This window comes from Microtus oregoni, unplaced genomic scaffold (assembly GCF_018167655.1).
Source record: "Microtus oregoni isolate MIOR12 unplaced genomic scaffold, Mior012 000022F_ref0000154, whole genome shotgun sequence".
In the NCBI taxonomy this organism is placed as follows: Eukaryota; Metazoa; Chordata; class Mammalia; order Rodentia; family Cricetidae; genus Microtus; species Microtus oregoni.
Genome location: NW_024543081.1, coordinates 10,710,048 through 10,735,921, shown reverse-complemented (window position 1 = coordinate 10,735,921; position 25,874 = coordinate 10,710,048). Strand labels below are relative to the sequence as shown.

Genomic DNA, 25,874 nt, shown 5'->3' with positions numbered 1-25,874 from the left:
GGAACTTTGTTCATTTGCACCAACTATGGGGGAGTTTGTAAGTTCTCTTTATTCATTTCTTGACAGTATGTGCCAACATTTTTCTAATTAAGCATCAGATTCTAAGTGTCTACAGCCCAAATAAATCTACCAAGTCTGGCTTACTTCATGAATCAGGAGTAATGTGACCCTAGGCCATCACTGTATCAGATGCAGTCCTGTCTTCTTTGTATTTTCTTGTATCTCCTGTTCCTTGTAAGCGAAACTATGCCAGGCCGTTAGAGAAAACATGCATCCATAGCTTCAGTTCCCAATTCAAAATCCATTTGACTAAACAGTAAAGTAGTGAACTTTGTCTCTTTCCAATTGAACGTTCAAAGGCCTTAAGCTGCATTCTAGGAATTCTGGGAAATAGCTGCTACTGTGCAAAACAGGGAAGGGTCTTTAGGCTAGTAAAATGACTGCGTCACCTCAGTTCTCACCACGGTCAAGAATGATGTTAGTTTCCTAATACTATGCTGTGAACTATCTTGTGAGGATTACAAAGAAACCCCCAACAGTCATAGTTTTGTTCTGACTGTTATCTTGCTGCCAACACTAACTTCAAGCTGGCTATGTACCCAAGCATGACCTAGAATTCTTGATCCTCCTCCCAAGTACAGAGTATGTGACACAAAGCTCAGCTGGAAAACAGTAAATTGCCCTTCCTATCCCCTCTTCCAATTATATCATAATGTAGCTTATGAGATAATGAGAATAACAAGTTCTTTGCTCTCTTTTCAAGGCTTTTCTCTGTGGGGACTTTCTTTAGCCATACCTTATGATTTCCTATTTTACTTGGCTTGGATTTAAAAATTTACATTTGCCGGGCGGTGGTGACGCACGCCTTTAATCCCAGCACTCGGGAGGCAGAGGCAGGCGGATCTCTGTGAGTTCGAGGCCAGCCTGGTCTACAAGAGCTAGTTCCAGGACAGGAACCAAAAGCTAAGGAGAAACCCTGTCCCGAAAAATAAAAATAAATAAATAAATAAAATTAAAATAAAAAATAAATGAATAAAAATTTACATTTTGGTGGTGGTGAGATGGCTTGGTGATAAAGGCACTAACTGTCAAGCCTGATGACCTAAATTCAATCCCTGGGACCTATGTGGTAGAAAAAAGAACTCTTGCTTCTCTGAACTCCCCAGTAGTCTATGACACCTCCCTTCTCCTAAAAGATAATTTTAATTTTTCAAATTTACTATTTTTACATTTATTTCAAAAGCTAAATAAAAATAATCAGTCCTTATTTAAAAACTCTATACTAAAGCCTACTGCTGACTTAATCAGGTCTTTTGAACTAAAATGCTTCCATATCTAGTTTTTCTTTTTTAAAAATATTTATTTATTTATTATGTACACAATATTCTGTCTGTATGTCTGCAGGCCAGAAGAGGGCACCAGATCCCATTACAGATGGCTGTGAGCCACCATGTGGTTGCTGGGAATTGAACTCAGGACCTTTGGAAGAGCAGGCAATGCTCTTAACCGCTGAGCCATCTCTCCAGCCCTAGTTTTTCTTCTGTTCACAACACATCAATTATAAACTTTTCTCCTCTTTTCCATTACTGGTGTACTTCCATGTGCCCTGTTGTCCACCCCAGCCACTTGCTCAAAAAGCTAGAACCTTAGCAGCTATACCTAGGCCCCTGCACTTACCTTTAGCTGCCCTATATTGCTAGTATAAAATCTGTCCAGTATAAATCCTAAAACATTGAGTCTATCTCCTCTGATTTTCTTTTCTCCTTCATATTCAGATGGCATCAACCACATTCATTCTAACTCCTCTACTTGCCACTCACTTCTTCCTTCCTTTCTTGAGCTTCTTCATTACACAAACCTGGTCACATAGTTCCTATGTTTATAAATCTCTCTAGGTGTATGGAGATGTCCATCAATTGAAAGCCATTAGGATTACCTTAAAGCACATTGGCGCCCTCTAGAGTTCACACTTCATTAACTAAGTAGGGATTAGACATAGGTAAAGAGGTATTTGCCCTGATATAAAGCACACACTCAACAGTTTGAATCTCCATTATAATACTAGTATTTTGAAAAGGTTTACTTAAAAAATAGGGGGAGGGGGGGCGCACCTTTATTCCTAGCATTGAGGAGGTAGAGGCAAGTGGATTCTGTGAGTTTGAGGCCCACCTGGCCTATTTATAGTGAGTTCCAGGACAGCCAGGGCTATGTAGAAAGATCTGCTTCAAAAAACAAAACAAAAAATCCATTATAGACTAGGGATATGCTCAGTGGTAGATACTTGAATAGCATGGACAAGTCCCTGGGTTAAACAACTTCATTACCAGGCAGACTCTATTCATCCTTTGATAGATCTTCTTGACTTAAACCTCACTGAAAACTCCTCACAGAAACACTCAGAGCAGTGCATCCTAAGAGATTATAGATGAGGTCAAGCTGAAAATTTAAATTCACCACCACAGAGTTCCTTGAACTTTCTTATATACAGAGATTAATGGCTTTATCGGATTTTTGTTTTGTTTTGTTTTGCTGTTTTTCAAGACAGACTTTCTCTGTGTAACAGCCCTAGCTGTCCAGGAACTCACTTTGCAGATGAGGCTGGCCTCAAACTCATAAAGATCCTCCTGCCTCTGACTCCTGAGTACTGGGATTTAAGGCATGCACCACCACACCCAGCCATGTGTCTTTGTTTTATGAGACAGTGTCTTGCTATCATGATAGGACTGGAACTCACTATGTAGATGGGGCTAGCCTCAAACTCACAAAGATCCACCTGCTTCTGCCAAAACAGTCAGTCAGTTGTGACAATGAATGTTAATTAAAATCCCTGCAGTTGGGAAGCTGAAGCAGGAGGAACAAGAATTCAAGGACAGTCTATGCTACATAGCATTAACATGAAAGCCAATTAATCTGACTTTTAAGTATAATAAAATGCCATTACTTTCTCTTCCTTTTCCCATTTTACTGAGTAGTTGACCAAGAATACAGATGCTCAAGTGTTCTGAAAAGTTAAGTTTAAAATACAAAGCTAGCATTCTCATCTTAAGGTGAGATGTAAAATAAACAGAAGAGGAGAAGAGTTAGGAAATGAGCTGAAAGCTGCAGAGACTGAAGAGAGGTGAGCTGCTGGTGTGTCAGAGAATGACATGTGCAGCCTTGATGGAACTATGGCAGAGGCACATCAAACCTAAAAACAGAGCTCCAGCTCAAATCTACTACAAAGAAGCACTGAGTCAAATGACCTTTACATCATTCTCCTTAAATGAAGCATTTCAAATTTCTATCCTTTAAAGAATAAAATTAAAGCACTTCTGAAACAGTTGTGATCACAACTCCAGTTCTAAAAAACAAAAAGAAGTATTTCCATCACCTAAGTCCCAGGGATTGAACTCAGGTTTGGCACCAATCACCATTACCTGCTGAACCATCTCAAGGGCTCTCAAATGCTTGGGGATTTTTGTTATTGTCATTGTTGTTTTGTTTTTGTTTTTTTAAAAATTCAATCACTAAACTGTGAAAGGAGGGGGATTAGAAAAGACATAATCACATTTATTTTATCTGTTCCAATTATAACATTCCAGATTTTATTTTAGGATCAAATCTGACAAGTAGTAGGCTAACATTTTGAGTAGCAATTTTAATGCTTTCACATAAATGCTATTAACTGGTCACACTTCAGAGGAAGGAGCTAATTGTGATTTAAGGTAGCTCCATCATTTATAAAGTCTTTTACTTTCTGTAACAATGACTACAAATTTAGACACAGGGTAAGGGATTAAGCCTGATTATTGGTGGTGACCAATAATCTGATTAAATAATAGTAGGCTGAAATATGTTTACACACATGGTCTCTTGCCACAAAGGGAAGTGTGTAAATTCCCAGGTATACTGCTAGATTTGTCAACTTGACATAGGTAGAGTCATTTGGGAAGATAACCTAAATTGATAAAATGCCTCTACCAGATTTGTCTTCAGACAAGTCTCTAGTGTGTTTTTAAATTAGTTATTGAGGTGGTAGGGTCAGACCCAATGCAGGTGATGCCATCGAGCCAGTGGTCATGAATTATAAGCAAATATGCTAAGCAAGCCAGTAAGCAGCCTCTACATCAGTTCCCACCTCCTGGTTCCTGCTCTGACTTCCCTAGATGATGGACCATCAATTCTAAGGTAAAATAAATCCTTTCCTTCCCAGGTTGTTTTTGGTTATGGTGTTTTATCATAGCAGTAAAAACCCTAACTAAGACATGAGGCTAATGAGGATGTGAAGTAAGAAAACATACAAATTCTGAAAGCTGGAAACTGGATTAAGAAGTAAATGATCCAGTGAGTTCAAAGGAAGCAAAGAGTAAAGTATAAAAGAAAACAATTAGCCAGGCATGCTAGCCAACACTTTTAATCCCAAAACTAGAGAGGCAGAGGCAAGCGGATCTCTGAGTTCCAGACTAGCCTGATCTACAGGGTGAGTTGCAGGACAGCCAGGGTTGTTACACAGATATACCCTGTCTGGAAAAAAAAAAAGAAAAATCAAAAAAAAAAAAAAAAGAGGAACAGCTAGAAAGACAAATGACCTTGTGACACAGAACCTAGGAAGGCCCAGGTCCTTGTATGTGAGGTAGGGCTGGAAAATGGGAGCACTAGCTAAAAGTCTGAGATAAGAAGTAAAATTCCCTAACTCAAACCAACTTAATTAGAAGAACTGTTCTTCCTAGGGGAACAGGTACTATACTGATAACAAGTGGGAAGATGTCAAGGTCTACACAGTGAATGCTTTGTCCATACTGTAACAGAAACTTCTTTTTTTTTTTTAAGATTTATTTATTATGTATACAACATTCTGCCTCCATGTATGCCCGCACGCCAGAAGAGGGAGCCAAATCTCATTACAGAGGGTTGTGAGCTACCATATGGTTGCTGGGAATTGAACTCAGGACCTTTGGAAGAGCAGCCAGTGCTCTAAACCGCTGAGCCATCTCTCCAACCCTAACAGAAACTTCTAAATAATCATTTTTAGCATCTTTTTCTGAGTGAACAGTCATGAGCAACCAAACATTTTGGTTGAGTTTGAGACCAGCCTGAACTACAAAGCTAGTTCCAGAACAGCCAGGACTAGAGAGAGAGAGAGAGAGAGAGAGAGAGAGAGAGAGACCGACCGCCCCCGTCTCGAAAAACAAAACAAAAAGCAGCAGTGGCAATGAAAATGAGTTAGTAACTAGCGCAAACGTCGGGTGTGGTAGTTCACACCTGCAATCCCAGATCCTGGAAGGCTGAAACAAAAGCATTGTGTGTTGAAGGTCAGACTGGGTTACAGAGTAGACCCTTCACCAAATCAATAAAACTGAACAAAATCTAAAGCAATAAAATACTTTTTAAAAAAAATATATAATCATAGCATACATTGAAAAATAGTTTATAGAAATTAACCAAATAAATTGCAGTAAAATATTATTCAGAAACTAACTGACATACTTATAAAAGCTGTACTGCTGAAAGTGAATAACCCCCCCCCCTCAAGCAGGGATCAAGGTTGAAAAGGGATAAAACAGGGACCCTTGTGTCCTCAAAGCTATATAGGCAAAAACGTAAGTTTACAATCTACAGAGACATTACTGATGAAAATATAAGCTACTCCTTTCCAAAATACTTCCCTTTTCTGTTTATCATTTGGGTCAAGGAAAGAACTAATGATCCATAAAAATAAATACTAAGGTATAAGAAACAAAGCCAAAGTGAAGTAACCAGAACCCAAGCTTGTAATGAGTTTTTCCTACTCACCATCTCTCTGGCGATTTCCAGCGCTTCCTGCAGGCCATAGAGCCTGCCACAGACCAGGTAGATTCCATTGGCCCAGAGAATACAACCCTCATGGACCCAAAATTCGTTGCTGTCAAGAGGTAGTTCAGGAATTTGTAACTCCAGCTCAGGACCACCTTCCAAAGTGGTAGGTACAGAGGGCTTTGTGTCCAAAACAGCCTTTTCACTGCTGCCCTCAGTGGCTGCTTTTTTACAAGGGAGTCCCCTGGACAGGGACCGAGGGCCTCCACCACAGTCTTCTGAACGGTGGCGCCGCTTGAACCTAGGATGAGCAGCCAGGCTCCTCTGCTCCTTCTGCTGCTGCTGCTCCTCCTCCTCCTCAGTGTCTGTTTTAGAACCATTAGAAGCACTTTTGTGCCGAACCTTGACCTTGCTCTGCATTTCTGTGGACCTCTTAGGAGGTGGATTCTTCGGAAGAGTGGCTGCATAATCCTGGGGATAAAAGGGTCCAAAAAGATCACCCATGTTCCGGTAACTGGCCCACTTGCCACAGAGACAACAAACTAGGTGTCCCATAACAGAAGATTCTGTTACCACAGGCCCCTGTAGCATAAAGGATGAAGCTGGGAGCACCTTGCTTTCCGTGCTGCTGGGGGGAGGAGTCAGAGATCTCTGACCCTTCCGGATCCTCACCAATTTGGTCTGTTCTTCTTCTTCAGCATTGATGATTGTACAAACAGCTCCAAGTTCACACTTATTTACTACATGGATATAAGGGAAAAAAGATTTGTTCTTGGCATCAGCTTTATCTAGAGGCTGGGTAGCATACTTTAGTTTGATCTCTGGTTCTTGAGGTTCTACGATGGGAACTGCTTGTTTGGTTTTCCGCTTCCTTGGCTGGGCCCCAGGCTTCCTTCTCTCCCTCCTTTGCCTCTGCTTTTTTGGCTTTGGCTCTCCATCTGCAGAACCTTCTGGTATCTGAGGAGGTTGAGTGGGTGGAGGTGGTGGCTGCTGCTGCTTCTTTTGCTTATTCACACTACCAATGGGTCTCCCCTTTTTCTTTCCTGATGGGAAATACCCTTTTGGGGGGAAACTTTCTTGTTTGGGTGAAATCATGACGGTTTCATTCTCTTTCTCTTCAGCCTTGGGGTTTGCCTCAGGAGCCAAAATACCCACTGGAGCTACATTCTTTGAGTCAGGAAAGATTAGTGGTGCTGCCCCGCCCAGGGAACCATCTGGTCTCCCTTGGTTACCACCAGGCTTCTGTGAAGCTGTGGATGTCATAGTACCAGAAGGTTCCTTTCCAGTAGGAGCTGTGTCTGCATGTACCTCGGTCTTGATTTTATCATCCCCACTGCCACGCCAGTCTTCAGAAGGCCCTGGGAGAGGCTTTTCAACATTTGATTCCTGGTTAGTTGCACTGACTAGGTCAGTAACCTCGCCTTTTCTCTTCTCCATCTCAGTCTCTTGAGTAACCACAGCCCCACCTTCAGGAGGACCAGTCTTCAGAGACAGTATATCATCCAATGTGACTGTGTCTCCCCCAGCCTCAGCATTATTTGTGGATGCACTCCTCCTAATATTTGGGGATGTGATCTTCTGAACTATAGCTTCCAATTTCAATCCCCGTCCCTTCCGTGGGGGCAGTATTTTGGTCTTAGCAGGGCTCGTAAGGGTAACAGCAGGACAGTTTCTATTGTCTGGGTTTGGAAGATCCTTGGAGGCATCTCTCTTCGGGACAGACTTGATATCCTGACTGTGTGAAAGATGGGTGTAGGAATTATATGCCTTATCAGCACCTTCCTTGGATGGGTGAAGGAGGCGCCCTTTATCATCAATGTTACTGCTTTTTACATCTTGGGACTGTCTCTTACTGGGAATGGGAGAGATAAAAGAACGGACCCGCCTCCGCATGATTAAGGGATTTTGAGAAGAATGATCTTCTTGACCTGGAAGCCGCAGCATTACATTACTAGGTTTGGATGACTGTGTAGATTCAGTTAGTACATGTCCATCTGTCTCATGGGGTGGCCCATACCTTTTCTGATTAGACATTCCTGGAGGACCACTGCTTTTGGCTGGAGAAGTCTGCCGAGAAAGATCCCAACAAGACTCTTGTAACTTCTGAGAGCTGTGCTTCAATTCCATGCCTTTGGTAGGCAAACCATCACTAGACATGAGACAGCGCCCAGCTTCCTGAGTGCTCGGGTCATGGTACGTCCCTACTGGTGGGCCATACATCATACCATCTTTGTCATTTTTCAGGGGGCTCCGTACTCTGTCAAGAAACTGCTGCTGCCGTGGGCTCTTCCGTGGCCCTTCTTGCCTATGTTGTGCAGCAGCAATCACTCCCTGAGCAGAACTGCTGGTCCAATCTTTATACTCCTCTTGTTGCTGTTGGTATATCTGTCTCTTATAATGGAGCTGGGAATTCAAACCAGTATTAGGGTCCCCATAAGCATGAGCCCTGGTGTTTGTGTGGTAAGCAGAGGCCAGGCTTTCTGAGTTGGGAGAAAAGGGAGCATGTAAAGAACTCCTATTGGCCCTCTCTGAAAAAGTCATGTGTGGGTTCATATGATGAGGGTCTCCCCCTGGACCTCTGCTCCTGCCTGGAGACATCTTCAGTTTTTCTGCAAAGTCATGGTACTGAGAAGAAGACCGACCCCTCATAGTCTCCCGGCTACCAACTCTACCAGGCACCCGCCTCATTGGTGTGGACCTACTATCTTGGGGGCCATAGTCTGAAATGGAATCATGGGCTGCTGCTCCAGGGCTGACATTGCCACGATAAGACTCATGCTTAATGCTGGTAGAATGGCAGTGGTCTCCAGATTTCTTGTTGAAACTAGCTTGAGATTTGGACTGTTCAAAGTCTTCCTCTTTTATCTGCCCACTCTGGGATTTCAGCTTTGTTTCCATGGACACCAACCCACCTGGAAGAATGACTGACTGACTCAAACTTGGGTTGAGACGTTCATTCCTCCCAATTCGGGCATCAGCACCCATGTGTCCCAATGCGTGAGCCCCTGGATCCCTGACAATCTGTCTTAGCGGAGAAATATCACAGATCACTGACCTCCTTTCAGAAAGGGAGCCCCCAGGCTCATGGGCTGATGATGGAGGTTCTATCTCAAACTTTCTGGGAATGGGATAGTCAGACAAATTGATCTGTTTCATTTCAGGAGCTGTGCTGCTTGACTTCCTTTCCCATGGTCCCCAATGGGGATTTTCTAACAGGGATCCGATGCTCTTGTTCAGAAGGCCCCTACTGGCTAATTCATTGGTTTGACTGACTAAGATGTTGGGCCTTGCAGTTCCTTCCAGGGCACTAGTCATCCCTTGATGTTCCTGAGCACTTCTAGGATACCTTCTGTCAGGATGGTGGTGGTAACCCTGAAGTACTTCCTGTAGGAGGCTTGGAAACTTCTCATTTCTACCCTTTCGTTCCCCATGGCTGGCAAAATCCCCCTTTTCTTGTCCTGAAGGATACTGAGGAAAACCACTGACATTTCGTGGTACAGCTGACCCAAAACTCTCTTTGTAACTGTAGCGCAAACTTCCAGGAGATTTGCTAGGCTCTGTCCTGCCTGTGAAAGTTGGGCCTACTGCAGAGTGGCTACTCTGGCCATTCCCCTCTCCATTGTGGCTGGAGCTATTATCACCATTCTTGTTTCCTTTGTTCCCTCCTCCTGGAGGATCTGGCTGTGAAAGTGATGTGTGGCTGGCTTCCTTTGTACCACTATTGCTAGGTGGCCTCTGACTGGCAGCAGGATCCTCCTCTTGGGATCCTTTATCTTGTCCACCAGATTTTTCTACCCGACCTGTCATGGCTTCCCGGGAGACAATCACCCCAATTGTCTTCTCATTGACTTTTGTGTTTCCCTCAGTCAGCGATGTGTCCTTAGCACCTGGAGAGGCAGCTTCTTCCCTAGCTGCAGGACTGGTACTAAGCCTAGGGGCCTCGTTCTGAGCACCTTGTGTTGGTGAGGAGCCAGCTTTCTCTGAAGCTCCACACTTGTAGGTGGTGTCAGAGCTCGTGCTCTGACCACTTAGTTGCCTCACTCTCTCACCTTGATCTTCCGAACTACTGGAGCAACCTCCATCCAATGACTCTGCCATAGGGGACTTTAGTTGTTCTTCAGGCTGTGAAGAGCCTTCTGAGTTTGTACAGCTATCTGCTTTCTTAGATGATGATGAGGGCCTCTTGGAAGTCTTCTTCTGAGGTGTCAAGGCATCAGAAAGTAACATGTGCTGGACAGTATTAGGAAGATTGGCCACTTGAGTACTCAGAGCACTCAAACTACTCAACCCAGGATCTGTCAATCGCTTTTCTGGCACACCTTCTAATCCAAACCCTTTGAATCCCGCAGCATGAGAATTAGGACTAGGCATCATTGATGGGGTTGGACTGAGTTGGGGCATTAGCTGTAAAATTCGGTTTCTGGAACTCATGGGAACACTGCTTTGCCCACACTGAAGATTCTCACCACTCTGCATGAGAGGAGAAGGGGTAGAGCTACAGCTTGGAGATTGAACCACAGAAGCAGCTGGAGAAGGGTTAGAAATAGGGCTGAAGTTCTGGTGAAACTGCATAGGGGACCTTACAGGAACCTCAGGCTGATTGTACTGCCCCACCTGGGTCTGCAGGGGCAGCTTGGTGGCAGCATTAGTGTACTGCATCACATGCTGGGGGGCATGTTGCTGTTGTTGCTGCTGCTGTTGCTGCTGCTGAGGTTGTGGCTGTTGTTGTTGTTGCTGCTGCTGCTGCCCCTGCTGGGTTCCTGGTGGAATCTTTGCCTGTTCAAAATTCTTCATAGTCTGAGGCTGATAGCTATAATTTGATTGTGTGCCATAAGCCTGTGCATTTGAACCCACATTATGACCTTCATACTGGGATCCAGCATTCACACTGTAACTGCCATCATAGCTTTGTCCAGACTGACTAAAACGCTGTGGTGAAGGAAAGGAGGAAGAGGAAGAGGAGGAAGCAGAAGACTGGTAGTGTTGGCCAAACTGACCCACTCTTAACTGATAACCAGCAGAAGATGGCAGAGTGGAGGGCCGCTGCATTGGTTGTAGATGGGATGAGCCAGAAGCTGGCTGTCCAGTGGCTTGGGGCAGAGGTTGATGGGATTGGTAAAGCTGTTGTCTCAACTGCTGTACTTGCTGCTGTTGCTGCTGTTGTTGCTGCTGCTGTTGCTGTTGCTGCTGCTGTTGGCTGGAGGCCTGCTGTTGATACTGAGCACTCCCAGGAGAGAAAGGCCCTGTATAATCCTGCTGATAATGAGACACACCACCAAGGGCAGAGTGCTGTGCTTGAAATTGGCTCACATGACCCTCACTCCCATATTGATTGCCAAAGCTGCTCCCCTGGGGAGGTCCATAGCTCTGCACAGGACCAGAAGGCCTTCGCTGAGGAGGCTGTGGGGTTCCTGCTGCCACAGGGTCTTTGTTGCCTGCCATGTAGTAAAAATCTCCAGCTTCTTTCCTGAAACCCTGGTAGCCTTGATGGCCAGAGGTCTCGCTAGCCATCGCTGCAGCAGCAGCTGCTGTTCCTCGCCGTCCACTACTGTTGCTGCCAGTGCCACCACTACCACTATTTGCTCCCCCAAAATTCTGGAACATCTGGGCTTGACGAGGGCTGAACTCTTCTACACGGGATGAGCTGTGTACCTCCTGTGGGTAGCTCTGTTGGTTTCCGTGGTAACTGCTTTGCTCCCGAAAGGACTGCATACTGTTCAGCAGCACAGCAGCAGGCCAACAGCCCTCCTACAAAAGGAAAAGAAAGAAAAGCATGAGCCATACATCTGATTGGTACAAACAAAAATCAAGTCTAAATAACCCACTGACCAGATAAAGCAGACTGCTTTAAATTTCACTCCTTTTTCCTTATTCTATCCATTTCTGATAATGCAAATAAGCAGGGAAATAGTCTAAATAAGGAAGGCATCTGTGACACAACAAAGAAAACACTAGGTATATACAAACACACTCAATAAAGTCTTTTAAAAACTTCATTATTAGATAAACAAACCTCACAATTTCAACTGGGATAAATATTCAACTGGGGTAAATAGTAGGATGTTATTACCAGCAACAAAAACCATATTTCTTCATTAATCTTCAGTTATAGTGGGGAAGGGTAACAGAAACCACTTTCATCTCCTTATTTTCATTCATTAGATGGGCTGCTAAAGTGAGGTACCTCAAATAATGAGGCAGTTCTTTCAGGGGCTACCCATGCCTGCTCCACTCACCGACTGAGAAACAGAACTATCCTGGGACTCAAATGCAAAACACTTCAGGTTGACTATATTTACAACGGCCTATGATGACTATCTTCTGGGACACTTAACTCTTTACTACTATGGATTCCTTAGTCACCCATATAAACATCCAATCTGGCCCCCTCTTGACATAAAATTGTGTCCCAAATACCCCATTTTGACCACCTAACCTCAACTTCCAGGCATTAAGTGCTAGATATAGGCCAGAATAGGTCAGAGACTAGCAGTTACTAGTCTTTTTTTCTTTTGGAGGTTCCAAGAAGTTTCAATACTTCTATTTTCCATGTGGCTTTCCATTTGCCATCTAATATTCAGTTATTACTATTATTCCTATGGTAGAGAACAATAAAAAAAAAAGAGCTGAAAAGAATATCCAGAAAGATGGTTCCGAAGCTAAAAGTACCTGGGTTTAGTGACTGACTTACAAAAATGTGGAACTCCAGTTCCAGATCTGACACCCTGTTCTGATCTTCTCGGGTAGAGGCATATATGTAGTACACATATACACAGAAAGGATTTGTTACTCTTGCAGAGAGGACCTGGGTTTGATTCACAACACCAACATGGCAGCTCACAATTATCTCTAACTCCCATTGCAGGGGATCTAATACCCTCTTCTAATCCCTCAAGGCACCAGGCTCACACATAATGCACAGATATATACACAGGCAAAACATTCAAAAATTAAATATGAAACCAAATTAACCAACCAACCAACCATACATACATACATACATACATAAAAATGTATATATACACCCAGAGCCCAGGTTTCCAGAGTGATCTGAGCTGCCACTTCTGCATCTCTATTAATATATCACCCTCTTATTTAAATAGATTTTTCCATGTTTATTTTTGGTTATGTGGATGTATATGTGTCAGCGTATGTACTTGAGAGCAGGGGCTTGTGTACCCAGAAGAGGATGTTGGAAATCTTAGAGCTGGAATGTTACAGACGGTAGTTGAGTAAACAGAAGTGGATGCTGGGAATGGATCCTGGGTCTTCTGCAAGAGCAATATATGCTCTTATTGCCTACTGAGCCCTATTTTCAGCCTCCTAAATTGATTTTACTTTTGCTTTGGCTTGGGCTTGTCTCCTTTCTCAGAGTCAGAAAAGAGTAAGACAAGGTCAAACTTCTTCAAAGGACTTTAAAAAAATAAACCTTTAAAAAGTTATGAAAGTTTATGAAATATACATAGCTAGTCCTAATATACTTTTCCCACAGTGGTCTATGGAGCTTGTGTCTTAGTCCCCTTAAAGGAAGTTAAAACGGAGCTGCCCATAGGCAACTAATTACATTTGCCATCTTCTTGCTTTGGGCTAGGCCACCAACACTCTGCTCTGCTTACCATGCTCACTTCCATACTTACACCACCCCCTTCCTGCCAGCCACATGGCTTGTCCTTCTTACCTCTTTTCAGTCTCTGGACAAGCATTACCTGTTAGCAAGATCTCCTCCTGAGTAACTTGTTTAAAACTGCTACTATGTACCCTTATCTTTGTTCCTCCTTCCTCCCTTACTTTGTTCCCTCACTCTGAATATAGCTGCAGTACAGTCTAATAAATTAAAGAAAAGAAATGTTTACTGTCTTACCTCTCCTTCAACTTAAAACATAAACTCCTAAAAGGCAGAGACTGCTGTTTCTTGCTATAATATCTGTATGTCATTCAAACAGTAAGGAGCAGAAGCAGACATTTTGCATGGACGATGAAATGGCTTAAAAATTAGGTCTTACAGAACTAAGCTAGAACTCACATATTCAGAGACAGTGCTAAGGGGGTGAGAGAAGAATTATCATCAATCTAAAAGCAGAGCTGGAAGACACTTAAAAAACTACCTGTAAAATCCTTTGGGTCCAGTTCTATGGAAAACACCAAGTTAACCTGGCTACACAGGAGAAATATGAGGAAACACTTCAAAAGTAAACAAATACACAGCAGATGAGCAGCAACCCTAAACTGTTTTCCTCTTTTTTATGTGTGTGTGTCCTTCCCCCTGTCCCGCCCCCTTACACACACAGGGTTTCTCTGTGTAGACCTGGCTGTCTTGGACCTTACTCTGTAGACCAGCATGGCCTCAAACTCAGAGATCCAACTTATTCTGCCTCCCTACTACTGGGATTAAAGGTGTATAACACCACCACCCAGTGACACATTTTTTTTAAAGACTTATTTTGTGTGTGTATGCCTGAGTAAGTATATGCTATGGATGTGAAGGTGCCCTGGAGGCCAGCTCGAGTTACAGGCAGTTGTGAGGTAGGTACTGGGAACCCAACTCAGGTCCTTTGGAATAGCAGCAACAAGCATTGCTAACTACTGAGTCATATCTCTAGCCCTAAGATAAGGACATTTTTGTTTGGCTTAGTTTTTGTTGTTGCTGTTCAGACAGGGTCTCTCTCTATCGCCCTGGTTATCCTGCAACTCAATATAAAAATCAAGCTGGCCTCAAACTCAAGAAAACAGGGATCCTTCTGCCTCTGCCTCCCGAGTGCAGGGATTAAAGAACCATGTGCTACCAAGCCTGGCTCCTAACCCACTTCTAAAATACCTTATAACTAAAATAGTTAGGGACTAAGCCTGATTATGTATGGTCACATGACTCAAAGCTATCTTTTTAAATGTTTATATTAAAAAAGAAATGTCAGGATCTGAAGAAAACTACTTCTTGTCATCTTGAAATGCCTCTTCAACAGACACCATTTCTCTCATGAGTCTGTTTAAACACCATCTATTTAGGTGTTTAATGTTTGGCCCTGTTCCAGCAATTACAATATTACTAACTCAATCCTCACAAGACTAGAACTCTCATTGTACACATGAGGAAACTGAGGTACAGAATTCATCAAGTTCATGAGAGCCTAGTGTGGCAGTGCCACTGGCCACATCTGTCCTACTACTTTATGCAGGGGACTCTTTATCAGGTCATAACATGTCCCTTCAGTGCTATCCCTCCAATTCTGTTCCGTTTGGTTTTCTACTTCCTCCAATCTTTAGGACTTCCAAGAACAATTCCATCCACATCTAAACTTCCCTTGTTTCTAGCATACTTCTAGTTCTTAGAATTTAGTTCTTAGTGGCTGATGAGAGATAAACTGAACAAAACATTAAAGTTAGCAGTTAACTGAAGGTATGAAAAGGTGCTTCCAGAGATAATCTCCTTATAGACACTTTCTGTGTTGTTTAGTTAACTCTTCAGTAAAACTAGTTTCTGAAGGTTTGAATGTAAATCATGCCATTTGCTTCCTATTTTTCCTAAATCAGAGCTACCAGGAGACCACTTTAGATATCAGCAATTTGGCCTGAAGCTACTTGGTTATTTTAAACCATATCTCTATAGAGAAAACAGACATGGAAAAATTCCTCTGTGACCCTGTTCCTAGCCCTGTACTAAACACTCCTTTACTGTGGATTATCCCTCTTTTCCTATAGTAATATAGTTTATAGACTTGAAAGGAAAAAAATGATAGCCATTATCTCCTGCATAGTACATACTCTTTGTTTGAGAGTTTTATTTTTTTATATTTATTTATTTATTATGTATACAATAGTCTGTCTGTGTGTATGCCTGAAGGCCAGAAGAGGGCGCCAGACCTCTTTACAGATGGTTGTGAGCCACCATGTGGTTGCTGGGAATTGAACTCAGGACCTTTGGAAGAGCAGGCAATGCTCTTAACCACTGAGCCATCTCTCCAGACCCCCTAGTACATACTCTTGATGCACATGAAGTACGAGTAACGAATGTGCTCCAAGTTTATCCTTTGTAGGAGTTTCAAGTAAAGCAGTCAGGAAAAGTAAAATGTCAGAAATAAAAAATATAAACTTGAGGGGGCTGGAGAGATGGCTCAGTGGTTAGGAGCATTGCCTGCTCTTCCAGAGGTCCTGAGTTCAATTCCCAGCAACCACATGGTGGCTCAGAACCATCTGTGATGAGGTCTGGTGCCCTCTTCTGGCCTCCAGGCATACACACAGACAACGTTGTATACATAATAAATAAATAAATATTTAAAAAAATATATAAACTTGAAGTATTTGCAACTTATAATCAGCATATAAAATATCCCAATATGATCCTACCATATAGATACATAACAAAAGAAATATATATATCCCAAAGAGCTGGTCATCAATGGGGAATTTTCACGCGTATCTGGAAGAGATTTACCAACACACTTTTCTTCCCTTTCCTCAAACTTCACATTTCAGATGGGCCACAGAGGTGTACTAATGAGCTCCAGGACTTTTCCAGAGAGCTCCCAGTGGTGTCAGCACTAATTGTACTGAGGTTCTCGTCAGTCCTCAAGGACAAGCTAAATTCTTTTTGCAAACTAGATACAGACTAGGAAAACCTCAACAGATCACTGGACAGATATACGGTCTAATCTACTTAGTTTACATGCACATAAAGCAGATGAGACGGATAAATCCAGGTTTAAGGTAGAAAACTCAAGTTGGCAAACTTAAAGATTCCTTTCTCAGTGTTTCTTAGTCTGCTTATGAGACACATGACTAATTTATGTAACTTCTAAGCCTTGGTTTATAGAAATCATTCCCAATACAAATGGTATAACCTAGCATTTTGACGTGAGAACCCTGGCCATAATAGTTAATGGAGTCCTGAAGACCCTCTTGCATTCTGGTTCACAGCCTAACTTCCAATTGCTACTCTTCAACCTTATATGTTTCTTGCAGTGTCGCTCTGTACTTTGTTTGACATCTCTAAGAGTTTCGTTTTTAGTCACTTGTTTTTTCGTTTTTTTGAAACAAGTCTCACTCATTGTTCAGACTGGCCTGAAACTCACGGCAATCCTCCTGCCTCAGTTTCCTGAGTACTGAGACATGACTGTGAGCCAACGTGTGGCTAAATTTATTTTCAACACAAAGATAATGAACGTTGTTCTTTCCCTGACCACCTCAACAGATGAGTCCCAACTCATCTTTTTTAGTTTGCAAGGCTTTGCTTAATCACAAACCTGTTCTTTTCTATTTGTCCTAATCTTTGGTTCTGACAAGGACACTTTCATCTTCCTGATCTGGAAAAAAAAAAATTATACAAAGTTCTATGTTCCAGCATCAGTCATAGGAACAAAAGAATACACTTTCCTGGGGCTGGAGAGATGGCTCAGAGGTTAAGAGCATTGCCTGCTCTTCCAAAGGTCCTGAGTTCAATTCCCAGCAACCACATGGTGGCTCATAGCCATCTGTAATGAGGTCTGGTGCCCTCTTCTGGCCTGCAGGCAAACATGCAGACAGAATATTGTATACATAATAAATAAATATTTAAAAAAAAAAGAATACACTTTCCTCCACTTACTATTTTGACAATGTCATATTCCCCACAGTCCTGAACCTGCAGTGTTCAGAAGTTGGCTCTTGCCGAGCAGTGATGGCGCATGCTTTTAATCAGCACCTGGGAGGCCGAGAAAAGCTGATCACCGCGAACAAAGGCCAACATAGGAGAAAGGATTATACATGGGACCCTATCTCAAAAAACCCACCCCAATTTTTTTCCAAAAAAATTTAAGGAAGACAGACATGGTGGCACACACCTTTAATATGAGCACCTGGGAAGTAGAAGCAGATAGGCATACATCTGTAAGAGCCAGCTGGTCTACATAGTAAGACTCTGAATCAATGCCAACTTAAGGGATCCATAGGCTGAGCGCAGTACAAACGTAACAAAAGCAGCATACATTCTTACGAATTTCTAAAGATATAAATTGGTAATTTAAAAAAGACTATTTCCAGTGTGACTTGTTAAGAAAACTGCCAACAAAGCTGTAAGTCTTTTATCACTTGAAAATGATTAAGCAAATTATGGCACAGCTACTTAAATAGTACATAAATCAGTAATTGTGAAGATTCTAGCCACACGAAATGCCTACTATGTGCATACCTGTGCTACAAGTCCATTTGGAAACTGGATATTCTTATAGATGGATGACAAAGAAAATGATGTGGATAAATAAAAAGCTTTTGACCATCTACAATGGCAGGATTCATATGCCCTCACATACAAAGGATAAAATTTACACTACTGGATTTTACATCATCTCAGCTGTGACTGCTGACATCTCAGGTGTGACCGCAGTTCATATCCTAGCTCCATACCCACCCCTATTGCCATCTAACTTACACAAAGGGGCATCCAAGAGTCAATTCAAAAAGCTACATGGGAGAGCTTGACACCTCAACAGCTACCAGAAAAGGGACAGGAAAGTAGAACTAGTGGCACCTGGGCTAACTAGATCTCCTTCTCAGTCTTTGTTACCTGTTGATGCCTAAGGCTTTGGGATGTCACTGAAATTTTCTTTCGCATTTAAATGTTAATAGTACAGTACAGTACTATTTTGTACCTTTGTCTTTACAAAAGGATCACAATTAGCAATCAGTGCTGCCACTTAAAGGCAGTGTCTCTATAATTCCTTCAATATAATTTTTGAATTGAGACAAAAGACTAACTCACGCCGGGCGATGGTGGCGCATGCCTTTAATCCCAGCACTCGGGAGGCAGAGGCAGGCGGATCTCTGTGAGTTCGAGACCAGCCTGGTCTACAGAGCTAGTTCCAGGACAAGCTCCAAAGCCACAGAGAAACCCCATCTCGAAAAACCAAAAAAAAAAAAAAAAAAAAAAGACTAACTCAAAACAGAAGTAGGCAAAAGCTGTATGAGAAAAACTATAAATTTTTGAGAAGCCCCAAAAGGTTCGAAACAAAACTGAAATAAACTGGAAGAACACACAATTTCAGAAGTCAAGACTGTAACAGATTAGTTTAATAAAATAAAGTATTAGTTTCACTTTTAAATAATTTCAAACACATAGAAATGTTCTAAGTGCTTACATACACCTTTTGGCAAGATTGTCCAACTCAGTGCTTTACCTCATCTGCTAAGTTTTCTACATATATCCAAAGCCACAAATCTCTGCCTGATCACTTTGAGAAACCTAAAAGACAAAGGAAGCACTCACTCTTCTGCAGAACCAGCACACAAGTCTCCTCATCAAGAAGCCAACACTACTACTGCAGTACCAACCCAGCCCACAGACAGGCCCTACCTCAGTTATGACAACAGCCACATTTTTCCCCTTCTAGTCCAACATTTCATTCAAGTGTCATGTCTCTATTGTTGTCTATTGATCTGCAGTAACCCTTCATTCTTTTGCTGGGTCCTTTCATTCCATGGGGTACCCCTCAGCCTCAGACTGGTCTGCATTTCCTCAATGGAGAGACTGGTAGCAACACAGAATACACAAGATAAGCAAAAATGGCAACCTATTCATACATTGCTGATGTTAACCACCTGGTCAAAACAATGTGGAGCAGGTTCCTCCAAAGTCATATCATTTTCCTCTTCAAAATAATCACTTTCTGAGGCAATTATAAGGGTCTGTCAATGCCTTGTTCGTGGTCAAATATCCACATCTCTATGACCTCTACCAGGTAATGATACTCTAGCCATCATTCCTTATACATTTGTCAACACGCAAAGCATTATCTCTTCATCCATTTGACACTCAAAGTGTTCCAGATTTGGCCAACTGGAAACCCAACTAGCATCAGTGTCCTGACATTTCCTGGTCTATTTTCTGGTCTATTTCCTGGCAAAAGATGCTTCAAATTCATCTGGTATTTTTCCTGTTTCAACTCCTAGAAGTACCCACTTCTCCAAAGACAATTCCTCTTCAAGATGATTTAGCAACAAAGATTTAGCTGATAGGACTGAAACTAAGATATCAGTACTTCCAGGTAGAAAGTGCTATGCATGGGCTGGAGAGATGGCTCTGTGGTTAAGAGCACTGGCTGTTCTTCCAGAGGTACTGAGTTTAATTCCCAGCAACCATATAATGGCTTACAGCCATCTGTAATGACATCTGGTGCCCTCTTCTGACCACCAGGCTTACATGCAGACAGAACACTATACATAATAAATCTTTTTTTAAAGTGCTATGTACATATAGTTACCATTCTTATAACTATTTTTACACATGTAGTTACATGTTAAAGTTCACACTATTAATCCAATTCCAGCCCAACATTTCTGAGTTCTTTTCATCTTTGCGCGCTTGTTAATTCCTTTCTCAGACAGCAAGAAACCTAGCTCTCATAATCTTTAACAAATACATACCTGACAGTTTACTTCTTTTGCTCAAGACAACCATCTCCCAAAAAAATTCATTCTCATCCTTGTACCCTGCTCCTCCTACCTCCCCAGCCATGGAACTTCCTACTATCTCTGTGGCACAATTCTATTATAGTTTGAAAAAACTAATTCCAAAATTCATCTAAAGAAAAATCTAAACAATATATGTGGTGATTTCAAAGAAAATGGCCCACAAAGGGAGTGGCACTATTAGGAGGGGGTGGCTTTGTTGGAGCAGGTATGGCCTTGTTGAAGTGTGTCACAGTTGAGGGGAGCCTTTGAGGTCTCACACACGATCAAGTCATACTCAGTGAGACAGTCTTCCTGTTGACTGCGTATCAACATGTAGCAGCAACAAGAAGATCCTCTCCAGCACTATGTTTGCCTGCATGCTGCCTTGCTTCCTGCCATAATAATGAATTAAACCTCTGAACTGTAAGCCAGTCCCAATTAAGTGTTTTCCTTTATGAGTTGCTGTGATCATGGTGTCTCCTCAGCAATAGAAACCTTAAGACAATATGTGAGAATAGTAAAGAAAAATTGGAAAACTATAAAAAGGTGAAAAATACTTGCCCTATCCATATATCAAAACATTTAAGTATAATTAAAATAAAGGGTAGAGACAAGTATACCACTTGGGATGACCTCACCTGACAATATCCATAAAAACAAACTGCAGGTAACTTTAAAAGCTAAACATCATCTTTTAAAAAAAAGAAAATACAAAACCATTTAGTCTTTGAGATCAAACTGACATTCTCAGTTTTACTCAATTGGTTTGTTTGTTTCATTGGTTTTTCAAGATTTGTTTGTTTGTTTGTTTTTATAGCCCTGAATATCCTGGAACTTCTGCAGACCAGGCTGGCCTCGAACTCAAGAGACCCATTTGCCTCTGCCTCCCAAGTGCTGGGATTAAAGGCATGTGCCACCACTGCCCAGCTTTCATCTTGTTTTTTGAGAAAAGGTTTTGCGAGATAGCTCAGGCAGCCTCTAACTTACAATCTTCCTGGTTTAGATTCATGAAATTTATGAAAGCACAAGCCACTTTTAGTTTCTCACTATTGTGTCTTACTAAATAGAACTTAGCTTTCTTTGAAAAAAAAATCATTGATTTGCCTAAGAACAGGCAAAATACAAGGTAGGTAACACTTCACTCAGCCACAAAGACAGGATATGCTTTCCACCTAATGGAGATGGAGCCAGCAAGTGTCAGGAAGAAATTTTCATTTTATAGAACTGTGTATGTGTGCATGTGTGTGTATGCATATACATTTACTGTAACAGGCTGAGTTAACAATGGGATCTATCCACGAAAGCAGCTTTTCCACCCAGATATGAACAAGGATAAACCTCAGTGGTAATGCAAGTGAACAGACCTGGTATTTGGAAGGAATAAAATGGTATTGGAGACACAAAAATAGAAACATTTGTTAAATCATAAGTGTGGTGATAACATGCGACCTTTGAGGGAGAAGGTATTATTAAAGCCTGGATTTTTTTCTATGTTGACATATTTTTTAAACGGTTCCCTATATTATCAGTTTGAAAAAATAGTAAAATGTATGTAATTTAAGACCTTTTAGCTCCTACCACCAACAAAACTTCCCCATTCATTTCTCATGGTCTATCTTTCAGACTCAGGCCTCAGACTTGTAGGCTTTAGATCTGCTCCCATGTCTTGAATACTAGTTCCCTTCCATTTTCACTGTCTGACTAACAAGAGTCCCCTGCTCTAACACTCTTTTAAGAGTTGTCTTTAAGTGAATTAATCACTCCTGCCAGTCCTCAAGTTTCAGGCATCACAGATTCAGAATCAGACAAATTCAGTCTGAACTCAGCTTTGCAGCTTACTGCTACTAAAATGTTCAATGTATTATGCACTTTAAATCTCAGTTTCTTCAAGCATAGAACAGAAATGCCCCTCTGGTCTGACACTGATAAAATAAATGATACACCACACCATTCTGTGGGCCACAACTGTGCAGCACATGAATGGGAAGCACTGCTGTTCTCTGAAGCTCATGGCAGGGTCTCAGGCACCACAGGTCTAAAGAATAATATTCTGCATGTCAGGCAATTGTGGTATTGTTTAACAAAGACTGATGAAAGGTCTTGAGGATGTAAGGGCCCCAAACTGGAATCTATTAGAAGTCTCCTGTGAGTTTTGAACTAGATGGTGACACACTCTGGTTTCAGTTTTCAAATATCTTGACTGTTTTATAGAAAACAAGTAGGGGAGGAGCAGAGCAGAAGCATATTTAGTAAAGAAGTTATTTTAGTAATCTGGATAAGGGATGTTGGCTGCACAGGTGAATGCGGTGTTGATGGAAGTGGTGTGTCAAAGGACACATTTTGAATTCAGGGCCAACAGAAATTGCTAGTGTATCAGAAGTAAACATGAGGGACACAAACAGCACAGCAACACTAGCTGAATGAACACCAGTGCTTTACATCCTTTACAGGTGAAAACTCAAGTCTGTACCATCATACCAGGTGTGCACAGCTGACAGCCTCACTTTATTAAAATGAAGACAATAAAGCAGAGTTGAAAAGACTGATGAAGGCCCTAACAGTAGGTAACAGATCTGAGCCCTGGTAGCAAGCTTGTGTCTAACAGTACTCTAGTACCATCTCCTACAGTGCAACTGCAAAAATGGGCACTACTGGGGAGGGGGATAGACTGGAGCACAATAGGAGTGATGTTGTGCCTGACATGCCATCTTTGAGATTCCCACTAGACATCTGAGTAGAGGGAGAGATGTCAGATAGACTGCTGGCATGACTGGATCTAAAGTGGGGATACGGGTAAAAGAAAAGTCAGCAGCACAGAGAATTCAAAGCCAAATGTAAAATCAATTTAGAGGGTCTTGAACTAAACACTTAAAAAAAAACGGAAGGCAGAAAATAACAGATGATGGATGACAGTAAGATGAAGTATACAAAACTGGAGAAACAGCTCAGTGGTTAAAACCATACACTCACTGTTCTTACAGGACTCAAGCTCAATTCCTAATACCCTATAGCCACAACCACCTGCAAGGGGATCTGATGCTGTGGCCTCCCAAAGCATCTATAAACACACGCATTCAAAATGAGAAACAATAAAAACAAATCTTTTAAGTGATTTGAAGGGAGAAGTGAGGAAAATGAGGGACACTTTAACTGGGAAGGGAGAAGGAAGTCAATATAGAAGAGAAAGAGGGAGGGGAGAAAAAAGTAAAACACAAACAAAAACCAAGAACAGGCAGGCATCAGAAACTCCCTTTCAAATCGTCGTTTAGGGGAGTTTGAGACTCCCAAAATAATACAGGCTACTGTTGTTGCCCTCAGTAGTCTCCCAGAAGTTGAAGGTGAGTCCTTATTGTTGAAGGCACCATTCATTTCAGACACAGGACCCAGAAGACCTGAATATGACCTGAAAGTGTTTTCCTGAAGAGTAGCTTTTACAGTACAGGAGGATACTATATGTATTTCTGTGGTGGTCTGAATAAAAGTGGCCTCCCACAGGTTCAAAGGGAGTTGCACTGTGAGGAGGTGTGGCCTTGTTGGAGTGTGCACATGAAAGTGTGTCACCAGGGGTGGGCACTGAGGTATCAAGTGCTTGAGCCAGGCCCAGGCTCTCTCTCTTCCTGCTGCCTGTTGATCAGGATGCAGAATTCTCAACTACCTCTCCAGCACCATGTCTGTCTGCTTGCTGCCACGCTTCCTGCCATGACGATAATGGACTAAACCTCTGAACCTGTAAGCCAGCCCCAATTAAATTGTCTTCCTTATTCAAAGTTGCCACGGTCATGGGGTCTCTTCACAGCAACAGAAACCCAAACTAAGACAGCTACCAAGTAAGGAAAGCAACCAATAGCTCTTTCCAGCTGCAAAACCTATGAACCACAATGATCAGTACAGACAATACCTTAAAGGGTGCCATACTGACACACATCTCGGTGGTAACAGCTTTCTAATTGGAGTGAAGGTGATTCAACAGGAGGAAAACTATGCCTATTACTTGAAAACTAACTACATAGGATAAGTGAGATTTGTCATTTTTAGAAAATAACCTACATCTAACACTTGATTAAATATGCATAATTCCTAACCAAATTCTAAATATTTATCTTTATAGCCCTCATCAAAGGTAAGAGTAGTTCTCACTATCAAGAAAAAACTTTGAAACAGAGAGACCATTACTGAAAACCACAATTGATCAAAATACAGATGTGTCCAGCCAAAATGAATCCATCTACAACATTAACTCCTGCACCTAAGGATGGGGGCTGGGATGGAAGAACTTTTTTTTAAGAGCCAAAAGACCAGGAAATCTGCTCTGAGACTGTGTCTCCTATAAATGACATGCAAGTTTCACCTGCAATACCTCAACAATTGCTGTCTCCACATACCACCAACAGACATACTAACATGGAAAAGGGGAGATCTCACAGGCCCACCACTTATCAACAAAGATCTACAAGCAACAAAGGAATGGTGGGAGAAGAAATAGTCTTCCCCAGGGATGAGTCCCTAAATGGTTATCCATTACCAAGTAGTCAGCCTTGAAATAATATATAAAAGAAACACTAATAGGACTGAATAGATTGTGTGTGTGTGCGTGTGCGTAACAAAGAGAAGCCATGAACTCCAGAGGGAACAAGGAAGGATACATGAACAGGGTTGAAGGAAGAAAAGGAAAATGATACTTCATTTTTTATAAAAAAGATTTAAAGAAACAAAATACCATTAAACAAAGATGAAGCACACAAACTAGTTTATGAAACAAGTTTAATTTTTTAATTTTCATATATGTGATACCAGGCTGTCACTTGGTGTGGTGGAGTTTTTTGTTGGTGATAGGTTGTTTTGGTTTTTTTTTTTGGGGGGGGGGGGCTGTTTGTCATTTGTAAACAGGATTTCTCTATGTCCTGGCTGCCCTGGAATTTGCTCTGTAAATCAGGCTGTCCTGGAACTCATAGAGATTCACCTGCCTCTTCCAAGTGCTGAGGTTAAAGGAGTAAGCCACCACTGCCCAACTAATATGGTTATTTCCCCTTCAACTTTATCCAGTGTGGAACCCTGATACTCCTAAGGCTGAGCATGGGGCACACATTCAAACATGAGGTAACTTAAGCTCACAGTGCATGCTATCTTTCTGACAAAAACAAAGCTCACACATGAAGAACAACATTTTAGAATGGGGGTATAACTTAGTGGTCAGCATACAAAAAATCCTGGATTCAATCCGCAGCTAACAACAGTTTTACTTTAAACAAAGGGAGGAACTAAGAGTAAAAAGGGTTTCTATAATCCCTGCCTCCATTCTCTGCTCTGAACATCACTGAAGTAAAAGGAGAAGCAGGTTGATTTTTTTTAACCTTATCTACAAGGTGCTGAACATAATAGGTCACTACTTCTGATAGGTAAAAACTGCTTCACTTACATTAAAATTTAAATAATGCAAATCAAAAGATGGCTTTTTAAAGCTTTTTTTCCTTGAAAGAACTTTTGAAAATTACTTTCCAGGGGCTGACCCTTGAAAGCAAGCTTCTGAATACAGTATGACAAAACGTAAAAACACTTAAGATCTGCTTCAAGCTAAAGGCAGGGTACTAGATATTTAGAATTTGGAAAGCTTTTAATACCAACCTGAACGTATCTGAATTTATGGTAAGTTAAACCCGAACAACACACTGTAAAACAACAGTGCC

General features: G+C 41.8%; 1 protein-coding gene across 4 annotated transcripts in view; it reads right to left on the bottom strand.

Moving 5' to 3' along the window:
- Nucleotides 1-25,874, bottom strand: part of Tcf20 (transcription factor 20) — a 104,582-nt gene that overhangs the window by 43,605 nt on the left and 35,103 nt on the right. For all 4 annotated transcript variants that reach the window (XM_041671752.1, XM_041671753.1, XM_041671751.1 and 1 more), the window contains exon 2: nucleotides 5,773-11,520. In XM_041671752.1, the coding sequence (XP_041527686.1) occupies nucleotides 5,773-11,484 (5,712 nt within the window). In that variant the 5' untranslated portion in view covers nucleotides 11,485-11,520. The remainder of the gene's footprint in view (nucleotides 1-5,772; nucleotides 11,521-25,874) is intronic.